The sequence below is a fragment of the Squalius cephalus genome, assembly GCF_949319135.1.
Source record: "Squalius cephalus genome assembly, chromosome: 23".
Classification (NCBI taxonomy): Eukaryota; Metazoa; Chordata; class Actinopteri; order Cypriniformes; family Leuciscidae; genus Squalius; species Squalius cephalus.
In genome coordinates this window covers 31,330,340-31,352,786 of record NC_137144.1, presented here as the reverse complement: position 1 = coordinate 31,352,786, position 22,447 = coordinate 31,330,340, and the positions used below count along the sequence as shown (strand labels likewise).

At 42.3% G+C, this 22,447-nt stretch overlaps 1 protein-coding gene across 1 annotated transcript in view; it reads left to right on the top strand.

The window, feature by feature from the left end:
- LOC307151543 (polyubiquitin-I-like) overlaps positions 1–22,447 on the top strand; it is a 29,665-nt gene that overhangs the window by 5,552 nt on the left and 1,666 nt on the right. The window contains exons 3-8 of the mRNA XM_079859645.1: positions 9,226–9,348; positions 9,709–9,822; positions 10,317–10,448; positions 14,959–15,075; positions 19,782–19,898; positions 20,267–20,383. Coding sequence (XP_079715771.1) covers positions 9,226–9,348; positions 9,709–9,822; positions 10,317–10,448; positions 14,959–15,075; positions 19,782–19,898; positions 20,267–20,383 — 720 coding nt within the window. The remainder of the gene's footprint in view (positions 1–9,225; positions 9,349–9,708; positions 9,823–10,316; positions 10,449–14,958; positions 15,076–19,781; positions 19,899–20,266; positions 20,384–22,447) is intronic.

The following is a 22,447-nucleotide window of genomic DNA, read 5'->3' as shown; positions in this document are numbered from 1 at the left end:
AAAAATGTCAGAAACTCTGGCTGGCCTGGAAGGGACAGAGATCTTTATGGATGATATTTTGATTCATGCAGAGACAGAGGAGCAACATGACCGACGACTGGCTGAGGTGTTAAAGGTCATTGAAGCAGCTGGACTCAAGTTAAACCAGGCAAAGTGTAAGTTCAAGCAGAGACAGGTTCGCTTTTTGGGTCATCTAATCGACGAGGCAGGTGTCAGGGCAGACCCAAATAAAGTCGCGGGGATAGGAAACTTTCCACAGCCACAAAATGCTACTGAGCTCAAAAGATTCTTAGGAATGGTTAATTATTTAGCCAAGTTCATTCCGGAGTTATCAACAGTGGCCCACCCACTGTACGAACTACCCTCAAAGTAATGGGCAGGCAGAGAGGGCAGTTCAGATAGCGAAATCTATACTGAGACAGCAGGACCCTCTCCTTGCCCTGATGGTGTACAGAGCCACACCCACTTCGTCGACAGGAGTCAGTCCTGCTGAACTGCTAATGGGCAGGAAAATCAGGACCACCTTGCCTACCCTGCAGGACAATCTGAAACCGAACTGGCCTAATGAGGATGTGATCAGACAGGCTGACGCTGCAGCCAAGCAAAGGCAAGCCTATTACTATAACCGCAGGAACGGAGTAAGGACTCTACCCCCACTGAACCCGGGGGATCAGGTGCTAACAAAGTTGGATGGACAGAAACAGTGGACAATGCCTGCGGTCGTGCGCAGCTCCAGTTCTACTCCAAGGTCCTATATCGTGGAGACGGCACGAGGGGACCGTTACAGGAGGAACCGGCGACACCTGCAGGGCATACCCAAAACATTCACACCTGTCACTGAGAGCCCTGACCAGGTTGTTCCAGAGAACAGGAACACTGTGGACACACACAGCGGTGAGACACTAAACACTCCCACACCCACCCAAGGGACTGTGACCATTACTCGCTCTGGTAGAGTGAGCAAAGCCCCAGACAAACTGGACTTGTGATTATGGACTTTGGGTTTGAGGAGGGGGAGGGTAAATCCCATCAAGAAAATGGGGTGTATGGACTTTGAAAAAAAAATAGTGCTGAGTTATTGTTTAGGAAATGCACTGTTATTTGTAAGAACAGTAGTAATGTTTATTTTCATTAGACACCGTTGAGGTGGGAAGTTAACAAGACAGTTGTGTTTTTACAAAACAAAATATTGTTAAGCCAGGGGGTAAAAACTAATTTTGCATCACAATAAGTGTAATTGTGATTGTCAAAACATTTGGTAACTAAATAGAATTTTATGAAGTTTAGTGAAAACATGTTACAATGTTTACATTGTACAATGACTGGTAGGATACAGTTTGTATTATTGCTTGACAAAAATTTATCTAAAATTAATTTTACAAAAAATCTCACCTAATGCTGTAAACATAGAGGGCCCAATCTGCTGGTATTATTAAAGGTTAAAAATAACTAATTAAATTAAATATAATGCAGTTTTTGTTATAATAACAATTATTTAATGACATAAGTACAGATATAACAAATATGTAATATAGTGCTCAGCAAAATCTCCTCTCTAGCTATTTTTTCTATTCAATTAACATGCTATGGTCATTAAATGGCTTTCCTGAGCTAAATGTAACGTTATGTGGCATAATTGTTCTCCTGCTGTTATACTGACCTCTTTCCGTGGTTGAAAAACACTAATTGGTCGATATTACGTATACTTTCGGTAAGTTGTACTGCATCTTTAAATAAAAAAGTAAGAGATGATCGAACCGAGCACTTGACTTCAATGTGCACTTGAACTGAGGTGCTCAGCGATCTGTCACGTCACATTAATCTAAGAGCTGAGAATTACTTTAATATCAAAAGTACCTCTTTGCTCCACAATTTTTCTGTGCATGAAAAAATGGATGTGTGGCGTGAGAGCGTGTGAAAAGTGTCAATTGCGTGATTCTCATGCTCAGTGCGTGAGAGTTGGCAGCCCTTTCATATTGCTTTTCTTTTCATTTCACATAACTTTTCTTTACTCTTTTAGTGAGTTATTGTACAGATTTGTTGCAGACTTTGCATTCGCGATATTTACATGAGGGTTTTGTTTTTTTGGCAGGAGTGCCTTCCGTCTGTGTCACGTCCATCCGTCTCTGTTCCCCCCCCCCCCCGTGTTGTCACTCATCATCTGACCTCACACTCTAACCTCGCGACAACTGCCACCTACAGTGCCTGTAGTAGGCTACTGCTGGTGGCAGTTATTGCGAGGCTAGTGACAGAGCTCAGATTGGGAATGTTTGTTTTTTGTTTTTTACTCCGCCCGGGCCCGGTATTATTATTTTTTAATAACGCAGGTTAAAATACGGGAGATTTACGGGAAAATACTAATACGGGAGGACGGCGGGAAAGAAGGGTAAAATACGGGACTTTCCCGGCCAAAACGGGATACTTGACAGGTATGACTGGATCACCCTTTGATCGACCACCAAAGCAGACAAAAAGCTGTTCTGACTGTCTAAAAGATGCAGAACGCTCCAGATTCTCAGTGGGTACATAACCATGCCTAGGTTTGAGGATGACCTTAGTGTCACCTGGACCAAACTCCAAACATGAACGGCTCACTGAGAGAGCCTGCAGATCTCCTACTCGCTTGATAGATGCCAGTGCCAACAGGAGAGCAGTCTTTAGCGAGAGAGGTTTAAGATCAACCGACTGGAGCGGTTAGAACAGTGGGCCCTTTAAAGCCCCAATGGAGAGGTCCCAAAGGGGCACAGAAGGAGGTTTGGAGGGGTTGATTCTCCAAACCCTTCAAAAACCGCACCACCAAATCATTTCTTCCTATTGATTGGCCAGCCACCAGAGCATGATGCGCTGCAATAGCTGCCACATAAACTTTGAGCGTGGACGGGGAGCGCCCCGCGTCCAACAGCTCCTGCAGGAAGGAGAGTACCACACATACCTCACATCACATTTTCAGCACCAGCTTGAAAAACCCGACCACTTCAAAGCATATAGGCGCCGAGTAGACGGGGCCCCTGACTTCAGAGATAGTGCTTAAGAACTTCTCAGGAAGGTCCCTGGGTACCCGTTTAGGGGCCATGCATGGAGGGCCCATAAGTCGTGTCGAGGATGCCATATCGTCTCTTTGGCCTGAGAGAGGAGGTCTTTCCTCATCGGAACCGGCCAAGGGACTGTGTCTGATAGCTGAAACAGCTCCGGAAACCACGGTCTGGATCTCCAGAGAGGGGCCACCAGCAGGACTGGGCACCCGCTCTACCTGATCCGTTTGATGACTTGTGGAATTATCGAGACAGGGGGAAAAGCGTAAAGGGGACGGTTGGGCCAGTAATGGGTCAACGCATCACTGATTTTCAAGAAGAACATTTTGTAATGGGTGTTGGATCTTGAGGCAAAAAGGTCTATTTCGGCCTCTCCGAACACACTCCATATCAGACGGACCGTCTGTGAGTTCAAGGACCACTCGCCTAGGCAGGGTTCCCACTCTTTTCTTGAAATGATTTTCCAGGACTTTTCCAGGACATTTTCAAGACTTTTTCAGCTGCTACAGTGCGAGTCAAGTTATCACAACTAAGGCTGGGCGATATACCGATATTATCATATCGAGATATATTTTGAAACAGATGTGATATTGTACCTATACCGTTATATCTGTATTATAGTTGTGCAAAGATTGTTGTCTTTCACAATGCCACCTGCTTTCCTCTACTTGCAATGCCACACTACTAAAACAGAAGTTATTCTCTACTTTAGTTCATACACTGCTATTTTACTTGCTGATATCAGTTTAAAAGTCCAAAACTGGACTGAACACAGTCAAGCTGTATTCGCAATCAGTCACTAACATTAGAAAATATGGTCCCACTTTATATTAAGTGGCTTTAAGTACTATGTACTTACATGTACTTACATAGAAATTAATCATTTGATACAATGTACTTATAAGGCAAGGCAAGGCAAGGCAAGTTTATTTATATAGCACATTTCATACACAGTGGCAATTCAAAGTGCTTTACATAGAGGAAATTAAAATAAAAAGAAATAAGAATAATTAAAACAGTTTAGAAAAAAATAAAAAATAAAATACAGTACAAACAGTCGGACGAACATTGGCACAGTGCTCATTCATTAAATGCATAGTTAAACAGATGTGTTTTGAGTCTGGATTTGAAAGTGACTACTGTAGGAGCACGTCTGATCTCCTCTGGAAGCTGGTTCCAGCTGCGGCTGGCATAATAAGGGTTACCCTTATAGTGTAACTACATGTTTTTACATTGTACTTACATTTTAAAAATTCCTGCATGTAATTACAGCTGTAATTAATTTATGTAATTACATTTGTAATTACACAGTTGACCCTTCCCTTACACCCTAAACCTACCCAATCCACCACACCTGTCCCTAACCTTACCCGTATCACACCTCAATAGCAGCAAAAGTGTTTTTCAATACAACATGAACACAATAAGTACATTGTACTTATTTTTTGATATAAGTTCATAGTACTTAACACCACTTAATATAAAGTGGGACCGAAAATATTAACTATTATCGGACATCTAAATGAATTGCATATGCTTGCACCAAGGCACATTATGCATCTGGTATACATAATGGCATAAACTGATGAGTTATGTGTTTTTGACTCTAAATTATTTTGATTTATCAAATCTTTGTTACCGTTTTTGTCAATTATATTGCTGAAATGGATAGACCTTTTGTAAAGCTAAATGTGTTTAAATGCAAAATCCATTTAGCCTACTGGTGTATGAAATGGATCTGAAGTAAAATATTCTGACAAACTAGGGTAAAATATACCAGTATATATCATATATCCCAAGCTTTGGAGAATTGCTATTTTCTACAGTTGTACCTTATATTTTGTACATTTAACCAGATTGCTAAAATGTTTATTCATCTCAATCTTTCTCTCTTGTACTTTCTCCACAAAATATTTTATGTTCAATAAATCACCAAAACAAAATTTACATTTAAACAACTGTGTTCAAATGAACATGCAAGTCTTCAGTTCTCACTGCCTCTTCTCTGCGGTCTAGCTAAAAACAGCATGAAAAGTTGGGGCTCTGTTCACATACACAGTATTTTGATAGAGCTGAATTTCATGACGTCTTTCTCATTCACATGTTTTTTGTTTCTGCTATCGGACAATAGAACAAGTATGAAATACTGAGTGGAACGTGGCCCGGTAAGACTACCTGTTACCCGTCACTTTCTCGAAGCTGTCGCCGTGCTCCCTACGGCTCCACTAAAACCAAAAATATATTTCACGCAAAGGTATGAGTGACGACATGCCCACAGCTCTCCACTGCTCCTCTGTCACTCAACAGAGAGAGGGAGAAAAACCTCTCACTTGATATACTGCGATACAGCAACACTCTTTAACAGAAAGTCATTAGCTTTGGCCCTTCTTTGGATAAATAAATCCTTACTTGGGTCTGGAAAATCGATAAATCTAGCAACAAAGACAGATGAAAACAATGGGAAGCAGAACTGTTCTAAGGAAATATGCAATTTGATTGGGTGGCAGCGTCACCAGACCTGCCAACTTCGTCAAAATATTTTGAGCACCACTTGTGTTGTGCAGCTCCATTACTTTGCACACAGTAATTTCCCCATTCACTGGCTAGAAATTGGTTATAAAAAAAACAATAAAACCTATATTTTTGATTACAATACTTTTAATAAAGAAAATATAGACATTTTGTACTGTACTGGCCACAATCTTTAAATGTTTTTTGCCCTCCACATGGCGTCGACAGTCTGCAAAACACACACACACACACTTGTTCAGCAGGTCTGCTGCTGAACATGATTGATAGATTTGCTAAGAAAAAACGCCTCCCAAAACTTTATTTTTCTTCACTTAGACTTCGGCTCGAATGTTTCCACAGTGAAAGTAACCGTACGCGTAACGGTTCACATTTACCAAAAGCTGGCAGGTCCGCTCACACACACACACGCACGCACACACACTCCTGTCTTGCTATACTTGTGCGGACATTGTATTGACTTCCATCGATTTAACTATGTCTAACCCACACACTTTCCCTAAACCTAACCATTACTGGCACATGCCTAACCCTAACCTAAACCTAATTCACACCATACCTCTAAACCTAACTGGTAGAGTTTAATCGCTTGTTAAACATTGTGTGGACCAGGCAAAATGTCCTCACAACTACAAATGTCCACACAATGATGGTGGCCTGTCAAAGGTTGGTCCACACAAGTATAGCAAGACGCACGCACACACACACACACACACACACACACACACACACACACTTGACCTTTTTAAGCCTAACTGCAGCGAATGGGGAACGGGGTACAGAGAGTGAGGCAGAGCAGTGCCATTGAGTAGAGCGGTGCTGAGGCAGAGGGCAGGAGAGGGACGGGAATGTTACGTTGTAGGTTCGGTAGACTCGTTATTCTCCGCTTTTCTACAACAATTAACTGAAACTGCTTCACCACGCTGCTGCATTGTGTTGTCAGACAGGAGTACCGCACGTGCACATTTGCCACAGAACTCACATGTCCGTAGTTTAGAGGGGCAAGTCCTACCAGCGTACTGAGATGTCAAATTGATTACTTGCTACGCAAAATGCGTACATATTGGCAGGTTTGTGTCACGTGGGGCGCTGTGCTGGTACGTGCAGAAATGAAAGCAGACAAGCACGCCAGCCCAATATTACCCGTTGAAGGCAGCTGAAAACAGACATTCATGCGTAAAATGTTTAACCCGTTTGCGTTCATCCACAAGGAGGGAAAATTATTTTCCAGGACAACCCAAACGTTTCCAGGACATTTTACTTTTTTTCCCATTTTCCATGTGTTTTCCAGGACTGGAAAATTGGTCTTTCATTTTCCAGGACGCGTGGGAACCCTGCTAGGGGAGTGTTGCCCCGTAAGAGCATATCCGCGCCCAGATTCTGAACGCCCAGGATATGCCTTGCCCTCAGAGAGCTCAGATTGGTCTGTGCCCATATGAGGAGTTATACAGGTTGCCTGACCTGATGCCGCCTTGGCGATTTATGTAGGCCACCACTGACATGTTGTCCGTACGAACCAGGACATGGTGACTTTTTAAGTTTGACAAGAACGCTTTCAGGGCCAAACCAACCGCTTTCATTTCCAGACAGTTGATGTGTAAGCTCTGCTCTGTGCTCGACCAGAGGCCGGAGACAGGCTTGCCCTCGTGCAGCGCACCCCAACCCAGGTTGGATGTGTCTGTAAACACCACTTTCCTTCTGGAAACTACCCCCATGGCCACACCCTTGAGGTACCAATCCTGAGCCCTCCAGGGAACCAGGGCTCTTAAACAACCGTGATTCACCATGATGCGCAGGCTGCCTGACTGCCATGCATTGGTTGGCACCCGGCATTTCAGAAGACCGAGAAGTTTCTGAAATTTTCTTAGGGGCACACGCTCGCGCGCTCTGAGCGAGGTTGCTAGTATCTGCACTGAGAGCACGTGCTCTCGTGTGAGCCGTGCTGTCATCGCCACAGAGTCTAGAACTGTGCCCAGAAAGACTACGCTCTGGCTGGGGGTCAGTTTTCTCTTGGTAACATTGATTGTGAGACCCGGACATTTCAAATGGCCGAGAATCAAATCTCTGTGAGCTATTAGCTCGGTTCTCGACTGTGCCAGCACTAGCCAGTCGTCGAGATAATTCAACACACACATTCCCTGATGTCTCAGGGGAGAAAGCGCTGTATCCATGCCCTTCGTGAATGTACGGGTTGCCAGTGATAGGCCGAAAGGCAGAACTGTGTATTGATAAGCTTGACCCTCGAAGGCGAATCTTAAGAATGGCCTGTGATGAGGGTTTATCTGAATATGAAAGTATGCATCTTTCAGATCCATCGTGACAAACCAATCCCTCGGGCGAATTTGCGCGAGGATGTGTTTGATAGTCAACATTTTGAACGGCCGTCTAATGAGAGCTTTGTTCAAATGTCTCAATCTAGTATGGGTCTGAGAATCCACCACTGACAGAGGGGGATTGACAGAGAAGAACTCTCATAATACTTAGAATGGCAGCTTGTTCTTGTAGTGACAGAGAACGGTTTCAATGTGGTTGATTCCAGGCATGAAAACCACGCTGTTGTGTCTGAATCACGGAGAAGGTTCTGCGTGATGAACAGAATGTAAGGGAGCTGTAGCTCTCTTGCGTCGTAAAGAGAGATAGCGGCGTGCACATCTGACCGCGCCGCGCGCTTCTTTCGACGCTGCTCAATGAGGGAAGGAAGCGGGCAAGCACATGAGAGAACATTTTCAGAGAAAATGCGCTTCTGTGTGACGTGCAAAAAGGATGGCGGGGTAGCTCTCTTATGTCGTAAAGAAAGCTAGCCACGCCAACATCTACCCGCGCGCCTCTTCTGTCGAGGCTCGACAAGGGAAGCAACGGGGGGAGCGTGAGAGGTGGTTTGCCGTCCCAAAGGAGAGCTAGCCGCGAGCGCATGATGTAATAAGCCCGTAGGCCTCATGTAGATGCATCCGCACGTGGCACACATCCGCCGGCAGAGAGTGCATTTTGCGTGGAGAACTCCCAGGCACGAAATGCACCCCGCGTGTCCATCGGCCTTGTGCAGCTTACCTCCGCACGTGGCACAAGATGAACCAGGCATATTAGAAACACTAAATTGCTAGTAAAAGGATATGTATCGTCATCGCCGGATAGCCACAGGAGAGACGGCGTCAGGGGAAACGGCTGAAAGGGCGTAGTCCGCTGAATAGATGCTCGCTCAGGCTGAAGGGCTTGTTCAACGGCGAAGCTCAGTAAAACAGTCAGAGACATGAAGTTGTTGCTGAAGGAGTGATATCTGCTATAATGGCGAATTTGGGGGGCTATTATAGGCTAAGGCCACGCCCCCTTGCTAAGGTGCTAAATACGGGAATTATCCTTTAATGTTTTGCTGACCTTCACATAAACGAGAATAATGTTTTTAAAACAATAAAAATAGAACATTCAGAAATAATGTTTTTAAAACTTACTGTGAATGTCACCAAACGTTCTTAACATTTCTTTGTTTTCTGGGAAGATTGAATGTTTAATGGCGACTTCTGTAAATCAGGCCGTTATCATCATATGCTTTACTGTACTTGTGATTTACTGAATGCTGGTCAGAACTTTGGTTTGTTTGCATTTTTACTGTTTTATTCTTCATAATTGTGTTAATGTTGAACTTTCTCTGACTGATTAACACATATAGAGAGACGCACAATTAATGTCAAAGACCGTTCCGGAGAACCAATACCAGTACATGTGGGTTCAGAGGAACTGGAGAACATGACCGTTGGAGAGTTCAGCAGAAAACTCAGTCGCTTAGATCCACGTAAGTCGAACTCTTCAGAATTATGTGTTAATGTCCATGTGTGTTTCTGTCACTCATTTAATAATAACATTAATTATTGTGAGCAAATGATATAAACAGGAAAAAGTATCAACATTTGAATGTTTATTCATCAGCTCTGATCAACCTAAAGCCCTGAACTACATCAGATTGTAGAATAACATCTGCTGGATTATTTATAAAAATTAACCTATTTACTACAGTAACCATATTTCAATCATGATATTTATAGTAAAATGATGTTAATTACAAGAAAAGCCTCTTAATGATGAGATGATCGTCCTCAGCTCTTAATGAGGTTTATACACTGATGTTTCTCACGCATTCATTCTTTGTTTATAGGTTACCATTTCAGACTACTCTTTGGAGGCCGAGAACTGGAGGATGATCGAACACTGCGGGATTGTGGCATTGAACATGAATCTACAGTGTTTGTGGTTAAACGTATACGTGGAGGTAAAACCAGTGTTAGTTTATAATGTTTAATCTGACTCTTCATGTCGTCACTGAAGACAAACTCTTGTTTTCTCTATAGCAGTGATTTTATATTAGTAATTGTTCAGTGAATTCTGCTCTTAAACTGAATGTATTATTTTCTGTCATTATTAATATCTGTTACACGATTAAACCCCACAGAGGAACAGCAGTCAAGTGTCAGTATATGATCAAAGTTTTAACCAGTATTTTATACTAACAGGGAACGTTCTGGAAAGATTCTCTCAAAGTTATGATCAAACGTTCCTCCAGTGACATTACACATTTGTTCAGAGTTATCTGAACTGAGTTTTCTGGCGACTTCTGTAAATCAGGCCGTTATCATCATATGCTTTACTGTACATGTGATTTACAGAATGCTGGTCAAAACTTTGGTTTGTTTGCATTTTTACTGTTGTTTTATTCTTCATAATTGTGTTAATGTTGATCTTTCTCTGACTGATTAACACATATAGAGACACGCACAATTTATGTCAAATCCCTTACCGGAAAGACAATAACACCAGTAGATGTGGATTCAGAGGAGAAACTGCAGAACATGACCATTGAAGAGTTCAGAAGAAGAGTAGATCGCTTATATCCCCAAGGTAAGTCAAACTCTTCAGAGTTATGTGTTAATGTCCATGTGTGTTTCTGTGACTCATTTAATAATAACATTAATTATCATATGCGAAAATGATATAAACAGGAAAAACTGAATCAACATTTGAATGTTTATGCATCAGCTCTGATCAACCCAAAGGCCTGAACTACATCAGATTGTAGAATAACATCTGTTGGATTTATCCTTATACAAATGAACCATTATTTACTACAGTAACCATATTTCAACCATGATATTTATAGTAAAATGATGTTAATGATAAAAAAAGGAAAAGCCTCTTAATGATGAGATGATCGTCTTCAGCTCCAATCCAATCCAATCCAATCCATTTTTATTTATATAACTGCCCTCCTTGAACTGCCACCTTACCGTGGTGGAGGGGTTTGAGTACCCGAACGACCCTAGGAGCTATGTTGTCTGGGGCTATATGTCAAGTCAAGTCAAGTCAAGTATATTTATATAGCGCTTTTCACAATACAGATTGCATCAAAGCAGCTTCACAGCATTAAACCAAAATAACACAACAAGGTTTGTTTCTAGTGTAAATTTATTGATTGATAAAATTAAATTAAATATCCCCAAAATATCCCCAACTGAGCAAGCCAAAGGCAACAGTGCCCCTGGTAGGAGATATGCCCCTGGTAGGGTCTCCCAAGGCAAACAGGTTCTAGGTGACGGGTCAGACTAAGAGCGGTTCAAAAACCCTTTATGATGACTACAAATCCGAGGACCGTGACGTCGCCCGGCATGGCGCAGCCGGGGCCCCACCCTGGAGCCAAGCCCGGGGTTGGGGCTCGTATGCGAGCGCCTGGTAGTCGGGCCTCCCCCCATGGGGTCCGGCTGGGCTCAGCCCGAAGGAGCGACGTGGGGCCACCCTCCCGTGGACCCACCACCTGCAGGAGGGACCGCAAGGGGCCGGTGCTAAGTGGATCGGGCAGCAGTCATTAGGCGGGGGCCTAGACAACCCGATCCCTGGACGCGGAATCTAGCTCTAGGGACATGGAATGTTACCTCTCTGGCGGGGAAGGAGCCTGAGATTGTGCGTGAGGTTCAGAGATTCCGACTAGAGATAGTTGGGATCACCTCCACGCACGGCTTGGGCTCTGGAACCACACTCCTCGAGAGAGGATGGACTCTTCACCACTCTGGAGTTGCCCATGGTGAGAGGCGGCAGGCTGGTGTGGGTTTGCTTATAGCCCCCCAGCTCAGCCGCCATGTGTTGGAGTTCACCCCGGTGAACGAGAGGGTCGCTTCCCTGTGCCTTCGGGTCGGGGATAGGTCTCTCACTGTCGTTTGTGCCTACGGGCCAAACGGCAGTGCAGAGTACCCGGCCTTCTTGGAGTCTCTGGGAGGGGTGCTGGAAAGTGCTCCGACTGGGGACTCCATCGTTCTACTGGGAGACTTCAACGCCCACGTGGGCAACGACAGTGACACCTGGAGGGGCGTGATTGGGAGGAACGGCCCCCCTGATCTGAACCCGAGTGGTGTTCTGTTATTGGACTTCTGTGCTAGTTACAGCTTGTCCATAACGAACACCATGTTCAAGCATAAGGGTGTCCATCAGTGCACATGGCACCAGGACACCCTAGGCCTGAGGTCGATGATCGACTTTGTGGTCATTTCATCCGACCTCCGGCCATATGTCTTGGACACTCGGGTGAAGAGAGGGGCGGAGCTGTCAACTGATCACCACCTGGTGGTGAGTTGGATCCGATGGCGGGGGAGGAAGCTGGACAGACTCAGCAGACCCAAACGTACTGTGAGGGCGAACATTTGGCCGAATCTCCTGTCAGAGAGATCTTCAACTCCCACCTCCGGCGGAGCTTCGACCAGACTCCTTAGGGATCTGGTCGAAGCTCCGCCGGAGGTGGGAGTTGAAGATCGGCTACAGCTCCGAGTGGCCGCGTTGACAATGGAGGTGGATAACATGGCCACTCGGAGCTGTAGCCGTAAGGTCTCCGGTGCCTGTCGAGGCGGCAATCCCCGAACCCGGTGGTGGACACCGGAAGTAAGGGATGCCGTCAAGCTGAAGAAGGAGTCCTATCGGGCCTGGCTGGCTTGTGGGACTCCTGAGGCAGCTGACGGGTACCAACGGACCAAGCGGACTGCAGCCCGGGTGGTTGTGGAGGCAAAAACTCTGGCCTGGGAGGAGTTCGGTGAGGCCATGGAGAAGAACTATCAGTTGGCCTCGAAGAGATTCTGGCAAACCGTCCGGCGCCTCAGGAGGGGGAAGCAGTGCCCTACCAATGCTGTTTACAGTGGAGGTGGGCAGCTGTTGACCTCGACTGGGGTTAGACTGCTGCCCCTGCGACCCGGCCCCGGATAAGCGGAAGAAGATGGATGGATGGATGGATGGATGGATGGATGGATGGATGGATGGATGGATAGCACAATTTAAATAAACACAAGGTTTCCAAAGTGCTGCACACAAAAATAAAAATACAATAATAGTAAATAACAAACAGAAGCATAATAGTACAATGGACTCAATAGATAAAGTAACACAATTTAAAATTTAACAACAAATAAATATGAAATCCTTAAGATAAAATAAATTAAGTCAACTTCCTACTAGGTGTTAAAAGCCAAGGAAAAGAGGTGGGTCTTTAGGTGGGATTTAAAAACAGACAGAGAGGAGGCCTGTCTGATGTGCTGAGGCAGACTGTTCCAAAGTTTTGGAGCTGCCACTGCGAAGGCACGATCCCCTCTGAGCTTCCGCTTTGTTTTAGGCTCTCTCAGGAGCAGCTGATCTGCTGACCTGAGACCGGGAAGGAGTATAAAATTGTACAAGCTCAGAGAGGTATAGCGGGGCAAGACCATTGCATGATTTAAAAACAAATAGAAGAATTTTGAAATTGATTCTAAAATGAATGGGCAACCAGTGGAGTGAGGCTAAAATGGGGGTAATGTGCTCGTTTTCTTGTGCCAGTTAAAAGTCGAGCTGCAGCGTTCTGTACCATCTGGAGCCAAGAGATGGTCGACGCACTGACCCCCACATACAGTGCGTTGCAGTAATCCAGCCGAGTGGTTATGAAAGCGTGGACTACAGTCTCAAAATGCTGTCTGGAAAGAATCGGTTTTATTTTGGTCAGCTGCCTCAGGTGAAAGAAACTTGATTTCACGACAGACCTGATCTGGCTCTCAAGTTTAAAATCGGGGTCCATCTTCACCCCCAGGTTTGTAATTGTGGGTTTCATGTACTGTGTTAGGGGACCAAGATCTGGCAGGAGGGTTCCAGTGGATCCATTAAAAACCATCACCTCTGTTTTGTCATGATTAAAATTAAAAAAATCCAGGGTCTTGATGTCATCCAGGCCTTGATGTCATCCAGACATTTCAGTAATGCAATAACAGAGCTGGTGTCATTTTTCTTAAGAGGTACATAAATTTGTCTGTTGTCCGCATAACAGTGGAATAGAATCCCATGCTTCCTAATTATGGAGCCAAGTGGGAGTAGGTAAAGAGAGAAGAGGAGAGGGCCAAGCACTGAGCCCTGTGGGACCCCACATGAGAGGGGAGCAGAGGATGACACAGAGTCGCAGAGGCTAACACAAAACGTTCTATCAGCCAGGTACAACCTGAACCAATCCAATGCCACGCCTCTAATGCCCACCCACTAGTCCAGGCGAGAAATAAGGATCTCATGGTCCACTGTGTCGAAGGCAGCAATTAAATCTAAAAGCACGAGAATCACAGAATCACCAGAGTCTGTAGCTAACAAGATATCATTAAAAACTCTTAAAAGTGCTGATTCAGTGCTATGCAGGGATTTAAAACCGGATTGGAAAATCTCGAGAATATTTTGGTGTTCCAAAAAGGCCATTAATTGACCATAAACTATTTTTTCAATGATAAAAAAAAAAAAAAAAAATGGAGTTTAGAGATGGGCCTGTAATTGGCAAGAACAGCAGGATCTAGCCCTGTTTTTTTTAATCAGTGGCTGCACCACTGCATGTTTAAAATTCAAAGGGACCACACCTGAGGACAGACTACTGTTAATGACTGAAGTAACATAAGGATCTACAGTAGGGAAGATCTCCTTAAAAAATTGCGCAGGGACAGCATCATTTGGAGAACCTGAGGGCTTCATATGACCAACAATCTCCTGTACGAACGACAGCATCACAGGCTCAAACTGATTAAAAATAGCAGAGCAGGTGAAAGAGATTGAAGGGTCATATGCAGAGGGGGAAATTAAAGCCCTAGTAGAACAAACCTTGTTGATAAAAAAATGAAGAAAATTCTCACAAACAGCAGGGGAGGTCTCCATACTGACAGATTGTGGGTCATTCAGGACAGAGTCAATAGTCTTGAACAAGATGCGAGGCTTGTGGCAGTTTGACACGATGCTGTCCGACAAATATTTTCTTTTAGCAGCTTTCACAGTAGTTTGATAGCTTCGGCAACAGTCCCTAAGCATTTAAAAAAACACCTGCAGTTTGTCCCTTAGCTCTTAATGAGGTTTATACACTGATGTTTGCTGTTTTTCACAGGTAAAGGTTGCATACTACTCTTCGAAGTCCGAACACTGGACGATCATAAAACACTGCGGGATTATGGCATTAAAGATGAATCTACAGTGATTAGGGTTGATCGTCTACCTGGAGCAGGTAAACCGTATTAGTTTATAATGTTTAATCTGACTCTTTACTGTATGTCGTCACTGAAGACAAACTCTTGTTTTCTCTATAGCAGTGATTTTATATTGTTATGTATATGTTTTGCTGACCTTCACATAAACATGAATAATGTTTTCATAACTTACTGTGAATGTTACCAAACGTTCTTAAAGGGGTCATATAATGCCATTTTTGTACAAGCTTATATGATTCTTTAAGGTATAAATTAAAAGTTTGTAATATACTTTAATTAAAAATTCTCATTAGTATTGTAAGAAAACACTAATTTTACCTGGTCAAAAACAGCCCTGTTTTCAGCACGCCGTTTAAGTGTATGTGTCTTTAAATGATAATGAGCTTTGCTCACCCCGCCCCTCTGTTCTGTGCGGACACCGTTTCTAACACAATAACCATAACGCGTTGTTCATTATAACCGTGGGATTATGAATTATATTGAGAACGTCGTACATAGAAAACATGCCGTAATGTACCCGAGTGTAAACAGCCGCATTCATCGTGAAGCGTGCAGCGATACGCAAAGATTAGCCTAATATAAATATTAATATAAAGGTTAATAAAACGTTATACTCAGTTCTTCTTCTGGAGGTGCAGCAGGAACACGAATAGTTGGTACCGATCCTATTTCAGGAACAGCTTCTTAGCAAAACCAGCTTTACTGACCCTCGTTTGTAACCAGTCAGATGAAATGATTTGCGCAAACATGAAAGCATGGACGTTGATCGTGGGGAATACCCGCGTCCATGCTTTGGGAATATTCCATCAAAAACATAAAAATGACTGCTGTGTTCCTTATTACACCCAAGAACAGAACACCACAATCGCTTAGACGTCATTCTTCTCCAGTATATCAATTCACCATGATGACAGACAGCTGGCTCACAAGCTAGGGCGGGTCTGTGTTGAAACGCTGCTGTCAATCACAATCGTGGGAGGGGCGTCCACTGGATGGATTTTTATAATTTTATGATGGTTGTGTACAGGCACTGCCAACACACATTTCAGTACAATCAACTTGTAAAAGTACATGTACCATTATATGACCCCTTTAAAGGGATAGTTCACTTTGAAATTAAATTTTGGTATGTTTTAGCTTACCTCAAGGGCATCCAAGATGTAGGTGTCTTTTTTTCCGTAGTAGTTTCAATTTTGATATTTTTAGGTCAAACAGTACTTGTCTGCCAGCAGTGTTGGGGTAGTTACTCAAAAAAAGTAATTAGTTACTAGTTACTTCTGTAAATTGTAATGAGATTACTTTACTACTTACTGCATTTGAAAAGTAACTTCACTACTTATTACTTTACTTTCCCATTTCTTAATTTACCCTGTAGATACGGACAAACATCACAGCCCTATCATCACTTAGCCTGTCCGTCCGCATAGTGTTTATAAATGAAGCCTATACAAAATGGCATGTAAAACCATATGAAAGAACAATATCCATGTCTGCACAAAGAAATATGCCTCACTGTAAAATCCACAAACAACAGGATAAAGGACAAATGTCCGCGGTGGTAGACACATAATCAGGGCTGGACTGGCAAATCGGCCCTGGCATTTTGGCCATAATAATAATAGCACACTAATAGACATATATTGTAAAACAAATGCACTGAAAAATACTTGAAAGAGATATAAGCACATGATCTTTTATTTTGATGGAAACTGCATTAAGCTTTTATTTTGGCGGAAAACATGGTTTACAAACGCATCTCATTAAATTTAGAGTAAATTACGGTAATGGTCAACTATGCAAAAGTGGAAATAATGTGTTACTGGGTAATGGGTTCCTACACTCATGATATAGCCTAAGTGTTTTGAAAGTAACTGTTTTGTAAGTTCGACTTACCGCAGGTAAGGTTCATCTCTGTCCTGATCCTCCTCACTATCCTCATCATCAGCCACTGGAGCTGATGAAGGTCCTGCTGCTGCAGAAAACATTCTGACACATTTTGCAGCATCTGTTCGAAGGTCCGGTGTCTATTTCACACTATTTCTCTTGCGTTTCTTCCTCTCAGACTATTTTGACAGATACACACTGACACACTGCACGCTCGCTCAAACCCCAAAGGGGGAGGTGTTTAAAGATGTGATTGGACCAGCCTAGTGTCAATCAAGAAAAGATCCAATGGGCCAATGTGTTTCATGGGCCAGTCAGCTATCAGGAAAAAAGAAAAAAAAAACTGACGCAGACTTTTTTTAAACCACTAACCACTCTGTGAGTTGCACAGTTTTGAAAACGAACGTTAAGGGTTGTTTTAAGGACATGTTTGTGCATGGCCATTGACTCCCATTCTAAAGCGGTCATGGGCAATTCTAAAATAGTCAAAAAGTCGCGACAGGAACCATTGTCAAAATTTCTTTGTCCACCACTCTTGTTCATCCAAAACAAACTACAAAATAGACTCAAAGTGTCAAATACCGGAATTGTCCTTTAACTAATGCATTACACTGGCACGCACTAAACCCAGCGCCGCCAATTAACCCATTTAATCCCAAATTTTTCCCAGAGATGAAATTTATGAGTTTGTGTGGTATTTGCAAGTATATTAAACAATCAATGTCAATAATGTAAAAAAATATTTGAAAAGTCCATGAAGATAAGAGTTTTATCTCTGGTCACAATTGTGACCGGTGGTAGAACACAGGAAGTCTAAGTCTATGGGGTATATAATAAATTAAAAATCTCCAGAAATTAGTTTGAAGACAGAATTAAATTGTTGAAGTGATTTATTCGATTAACAAATAGTTAAACATTGTCTGGCCCAGTTTAAAAAATGACAAAATAGCAATCCTATGCAGCAACATGGCACAAATATTTTAATTAAATTATGATGAAATAATAAATTATAGGAAATTGCTTAGAATGCAATCATTATAAATGATGCAAAATACTTATAATTACAAAATGAAAAGAAAAAACGTACAGAAATAAAATAAATAAATTAAAATAAACAAATTAAAATAAACAAATGATTAAAAATTAGCCTGTGGTAGGAAACATGTAACAATGCCAAGGAACATGTAACAATTCATGAATAACAGGAAAGCATCACAAAAATTATCAATCAACAGTCACAACTGTGTGCTGGTGTGGAACTCATTATATATCACCTTCCTAAAGAAATAACAGTGGAATTATATATATTTTTTTAAATCACAACTGTGTCCTGACTACCTGTGTTTATCAGCCATTGGGCAACACCATCAAACCTGGGTATATCAGTCACAGCAGCTGACATTGAGGATGGCCTCCCTTGTCCTTTTGGTGCAGTACCAAATATTTTCAGGAGACTTTGGGCAACTACTTGCTGAAATCCAAGGAGATCATAGTCACAATTCATGACATCTCTTTGGAACAGCCAACTGTTGACCACAGCACTGTGTAGAGTCCAGGCATGTCATGCTTGAAGTTGCATCCACCTGGAACACCAGCTTGTTCAGCCAAACCCATCACTACACTGGGCCCATGACCTAACCCAGTCTCTGAAGGCCCAAAAGGCATGTCCGCCCACTGGGAATCTCCCGGTAGTCCCGATGGCCAGTACTTGCTGCCTGGGCATAGAGTGCATTTCACACAAATATTTTTGTCCTTTCGAGCAATAAACTGAAAGTAATGTGAATATCGCCACTTGCCGAATCCCCCCGTCTCCGTCTCCGTCTCCATTTCCCGTTCCCCTTTGCACCAGCAGCTGCGTCACTCAAATCGATCTCTATGACAATGGTGCAAGCACACACACACACACACACACACACACACACACACACACACACACACACACACACACACACACACACACACACAGGCATGCACGCACCACTTAAACAGATCAGAGCTTTACACGCAGGCAAACACGGCTTGGGTAACGCAGGAAAGCGCGTTCCTATAGTCTAGTAAAGTAGTGTAGTTACCGATATTTTTAGTGTAATGCATTACTTTATTTTGTTACCCAAAAAAGTAATATCGTTACTGTAATTCGTTACTTTGTAACTCGTTACCCCCAACACTGTCTGCCAGTCATATAATGCAGGTCTATGGTCACTGTCTCAAAGAGCATGCACAGAGTCCAAATTAAAACAATTCCCCATCGTAAGTACACATTGATGGCCTAAGACACGAAACGAGCGGTTTGTGTGAGAAAACAAACAGTATTTATATCGTTTTTACTTTTTGTACAGAGCCACGTCCAAATGATCTGAAGGCGCGGGCGCTTCCTATTGTGTGACATGTACGCAGACTGGTGCATATATATATACACTAGGCGGCATCTAGTGTATATATCTATGCACCAGTCTGCGTACATGTCACACAATAGGAAGCGCCCGCGCCTTCAGTAAAAACAATATAAATACCGTTCGTTTTGTTTTTTCACACAAACTGCTCGTTTCGTGTCTTAGGCCATCAATGTGTACTTACGATGGGGAATTGTTTAATTTGGACGATGGGGAATTGTTTAATTTGGACGATGGGGAATTGTTTTAATTTGGACTTTGTGCATGCTCTTTGAGACAGTGACCATAGACCTGCATTATATGACTGACAGACAAGAACGGTTTGACCTAAAAATATCAAAATTGAAACTACTGCGGAAACTACTGCATTGATTGTTACTTTTACGTGTTTTATTCTTCATAATTGTGTTATTGTTTATCTTTCTCTGACTGATTAACACATATAGAGAGACGCACAATTAATGTCAATGGCGGACTGAGAATGATACCAGTAGATGTGGATTCAGAGGAGAAACTGCAGAACATGACCATTGGAGAGTTCAGAAGAAGACTCGATACCCAAAGTAAGTCGAACTCTTCAGATTTATGTGTTTATGTCCATGTGTGTTTCTGTCACTCATTTAATAATAACATAAATTATCATATGCGAAAATGATATAAACAGGAAAAACTGAATAAACATTTGAATGTTTATTCATCAGCTCTGATCAACCCAAAGGCCTGAACTACATCAGATTGTAGAATAACATCTGCTGGATTATCCTTATAAAAATTTACCATTATTTACTACAGTAACCATATTTCAGCCATGATATTTATAGTAAAATGATGTTAATTACAGGAAAAGCCTCTTAATGATGAGATGATCGTCTTCAGCTCTTAATGAGGATTACACACTGATGTTTCTCACGCATTCATTCTTTGTTTATAGGAGAAGATTACACAGTAATCTTTGGAACCACACCACTGGAGGATCATCGAACACTGCGGGATTATGGCATTACACATCAATCTATGGTGTTTGTGATTAAACGTATGACTGGAGGAGGTAAACACAGTGTTAGTTTCTAATGTTTAATCTGACTCTTCATGTCGTCACTGAAGACAAACTCTTGTTTTCTCTATAGCAGTGATTTTATATTAGTAATTCTTCAGTGAATTCTGCTCTTAAACTGAATGTATATTGTATTATTTTCTGTCATTATTAATATCTGTTACACGATTAAACCCCACAGAGGAACAGCAGTCAAGTGTCAGTTTATGATCACAGTTTTAACCAGTATTTTATACTAACAGGGAACGTTCTGGAAAGATTCTCTCAAAGTTATGATCAAACGCTCCTCCAGTAACATTACACATTTGTTCATTACACAGTTATTTGGTGTTTAATAATGTCCTCAGAACACCAGCACAAAACATTATTAATACATCATTCATGGAGATATTATTCTGGAACGTTTTAGTTGGATGTTTTTCTAGTGGTTTTTAAATGTTACTTGTTTTCAAAATGTTCAACATTCATAAGTAACGTTTCCATAATGTTTGAAGAATGATAATATGGAATATTCTCTTAATGTTTTGCTGACCTTCACATAAACATGAGAAACATTTAAATATAAATTTTGTAACTTAATGTAAAATTTTAACGTCAGTAACGTTCAAGCAGCGCTTCAACCAACCAGAGAAACAAGCAGAGCTAATTGGTATATTAAACTTTTTCCATATCCAGTCGGCAAAACGACGAACACATCTTCCTTTTTTAAAGAATGACTTAAGTGCCGTTCTTTGCTCTTTTCTCAAAGAAAAACTTAACTCAGAGTCCTCCAGAGTCGCGGACAAAGCCGTCATTCTTTGTTTTCAAGTCGCAGCCAGGTAACCATCGCAACTCTGTCGTCATATGTTAAGCCTGCCCCCGCCTACTCTATACACGACGTGATTGGCCTGACCCAATGTGGGTTTTTGCAGCAAAATGGTTGAGTTGCTAGACTACCCTGGCTGCAAAATACATTTTGCTGCCGCTAGGGTGCGTCTAGATTTCTAGACTACTTTCAACGTTCCCATATTGTTTGAAGAATGATAATATGGAATGTTCTTTTAGGCCCCGTTTACATGATGGGAAAACGCAGATATTTCCCTGCATTTTGGCCTTTCATTTACACGAAAATGCTTTATTTATCCCAGAAAACGATTATTTCTAAAAACTCCGGCCAAAGTTGAGATTTCTGAAAACGCCGGTTATGTGTTGCCGTGTCAACTGGGAGAAACGGGGTTTTAGGTTCTCAAACGTCACATTATGCGCCAGAAAATGCTTACGTCATGTGAGCGCCCTATGTTTAGAGTACTGCTTGATCATGGATGCTGTTAAGGTGGTACTCATTTTTACTTTTGTGCAAACACTTTTGGCCTGTTTGCATTTGCAAACACAACTGCTGTACTATATCGAGGAGCAGAGGCGAAGGAGTACACGAAGGTCAGCATTTTAACAGCAGCTTTCCCTTCCAAGACGCCGTGCTATTTGTTGTTGTCGATTTTGAGGATTCTGATTGGCTTGCATGGCTTTGTCCTTCTCTCTACACTGCCACCCACAGGTTTGGCATAGTTATGATGGCGCTCAATGGCGTATTTATGCGGGTTGATGTAAATGACAACTTTTTTGAAAACGATGTTGTGTGCACGATGTTATTTTTGAAAACGGAGGGGGGGAAATATTCGTTTCTCTAAATACCCGGCTATGTGTAACTGTGGCCTTAATGTTTTGCTGACATTTACATAAGAAAAGTTCTACAAACAATCATAAATAATATGTTCATATCTAAATGGGAATGTCAGTAAAACATTCTTATTTCTTTGTTGAACTGAGTGTTTTATGTTGTTACGAACCCCTGTTGTTAAAATGCTCGTTTCGAAAGGGTTCAGCAACATAAAAGGAGACGCAAGGCAAAGAGCAGTTTAAAACATTTATTAAGACTAATAAATGACTGCACAAACTCACGTCTCTCGATTTTTTTCCCTCTCTCCATGTAAACACATTTACTCTACACGAAAGTCAACAAAGACATAACAAACACTAACAAAATGAAACAAAATAGTAGCACAAAGAACACAGCTTGAG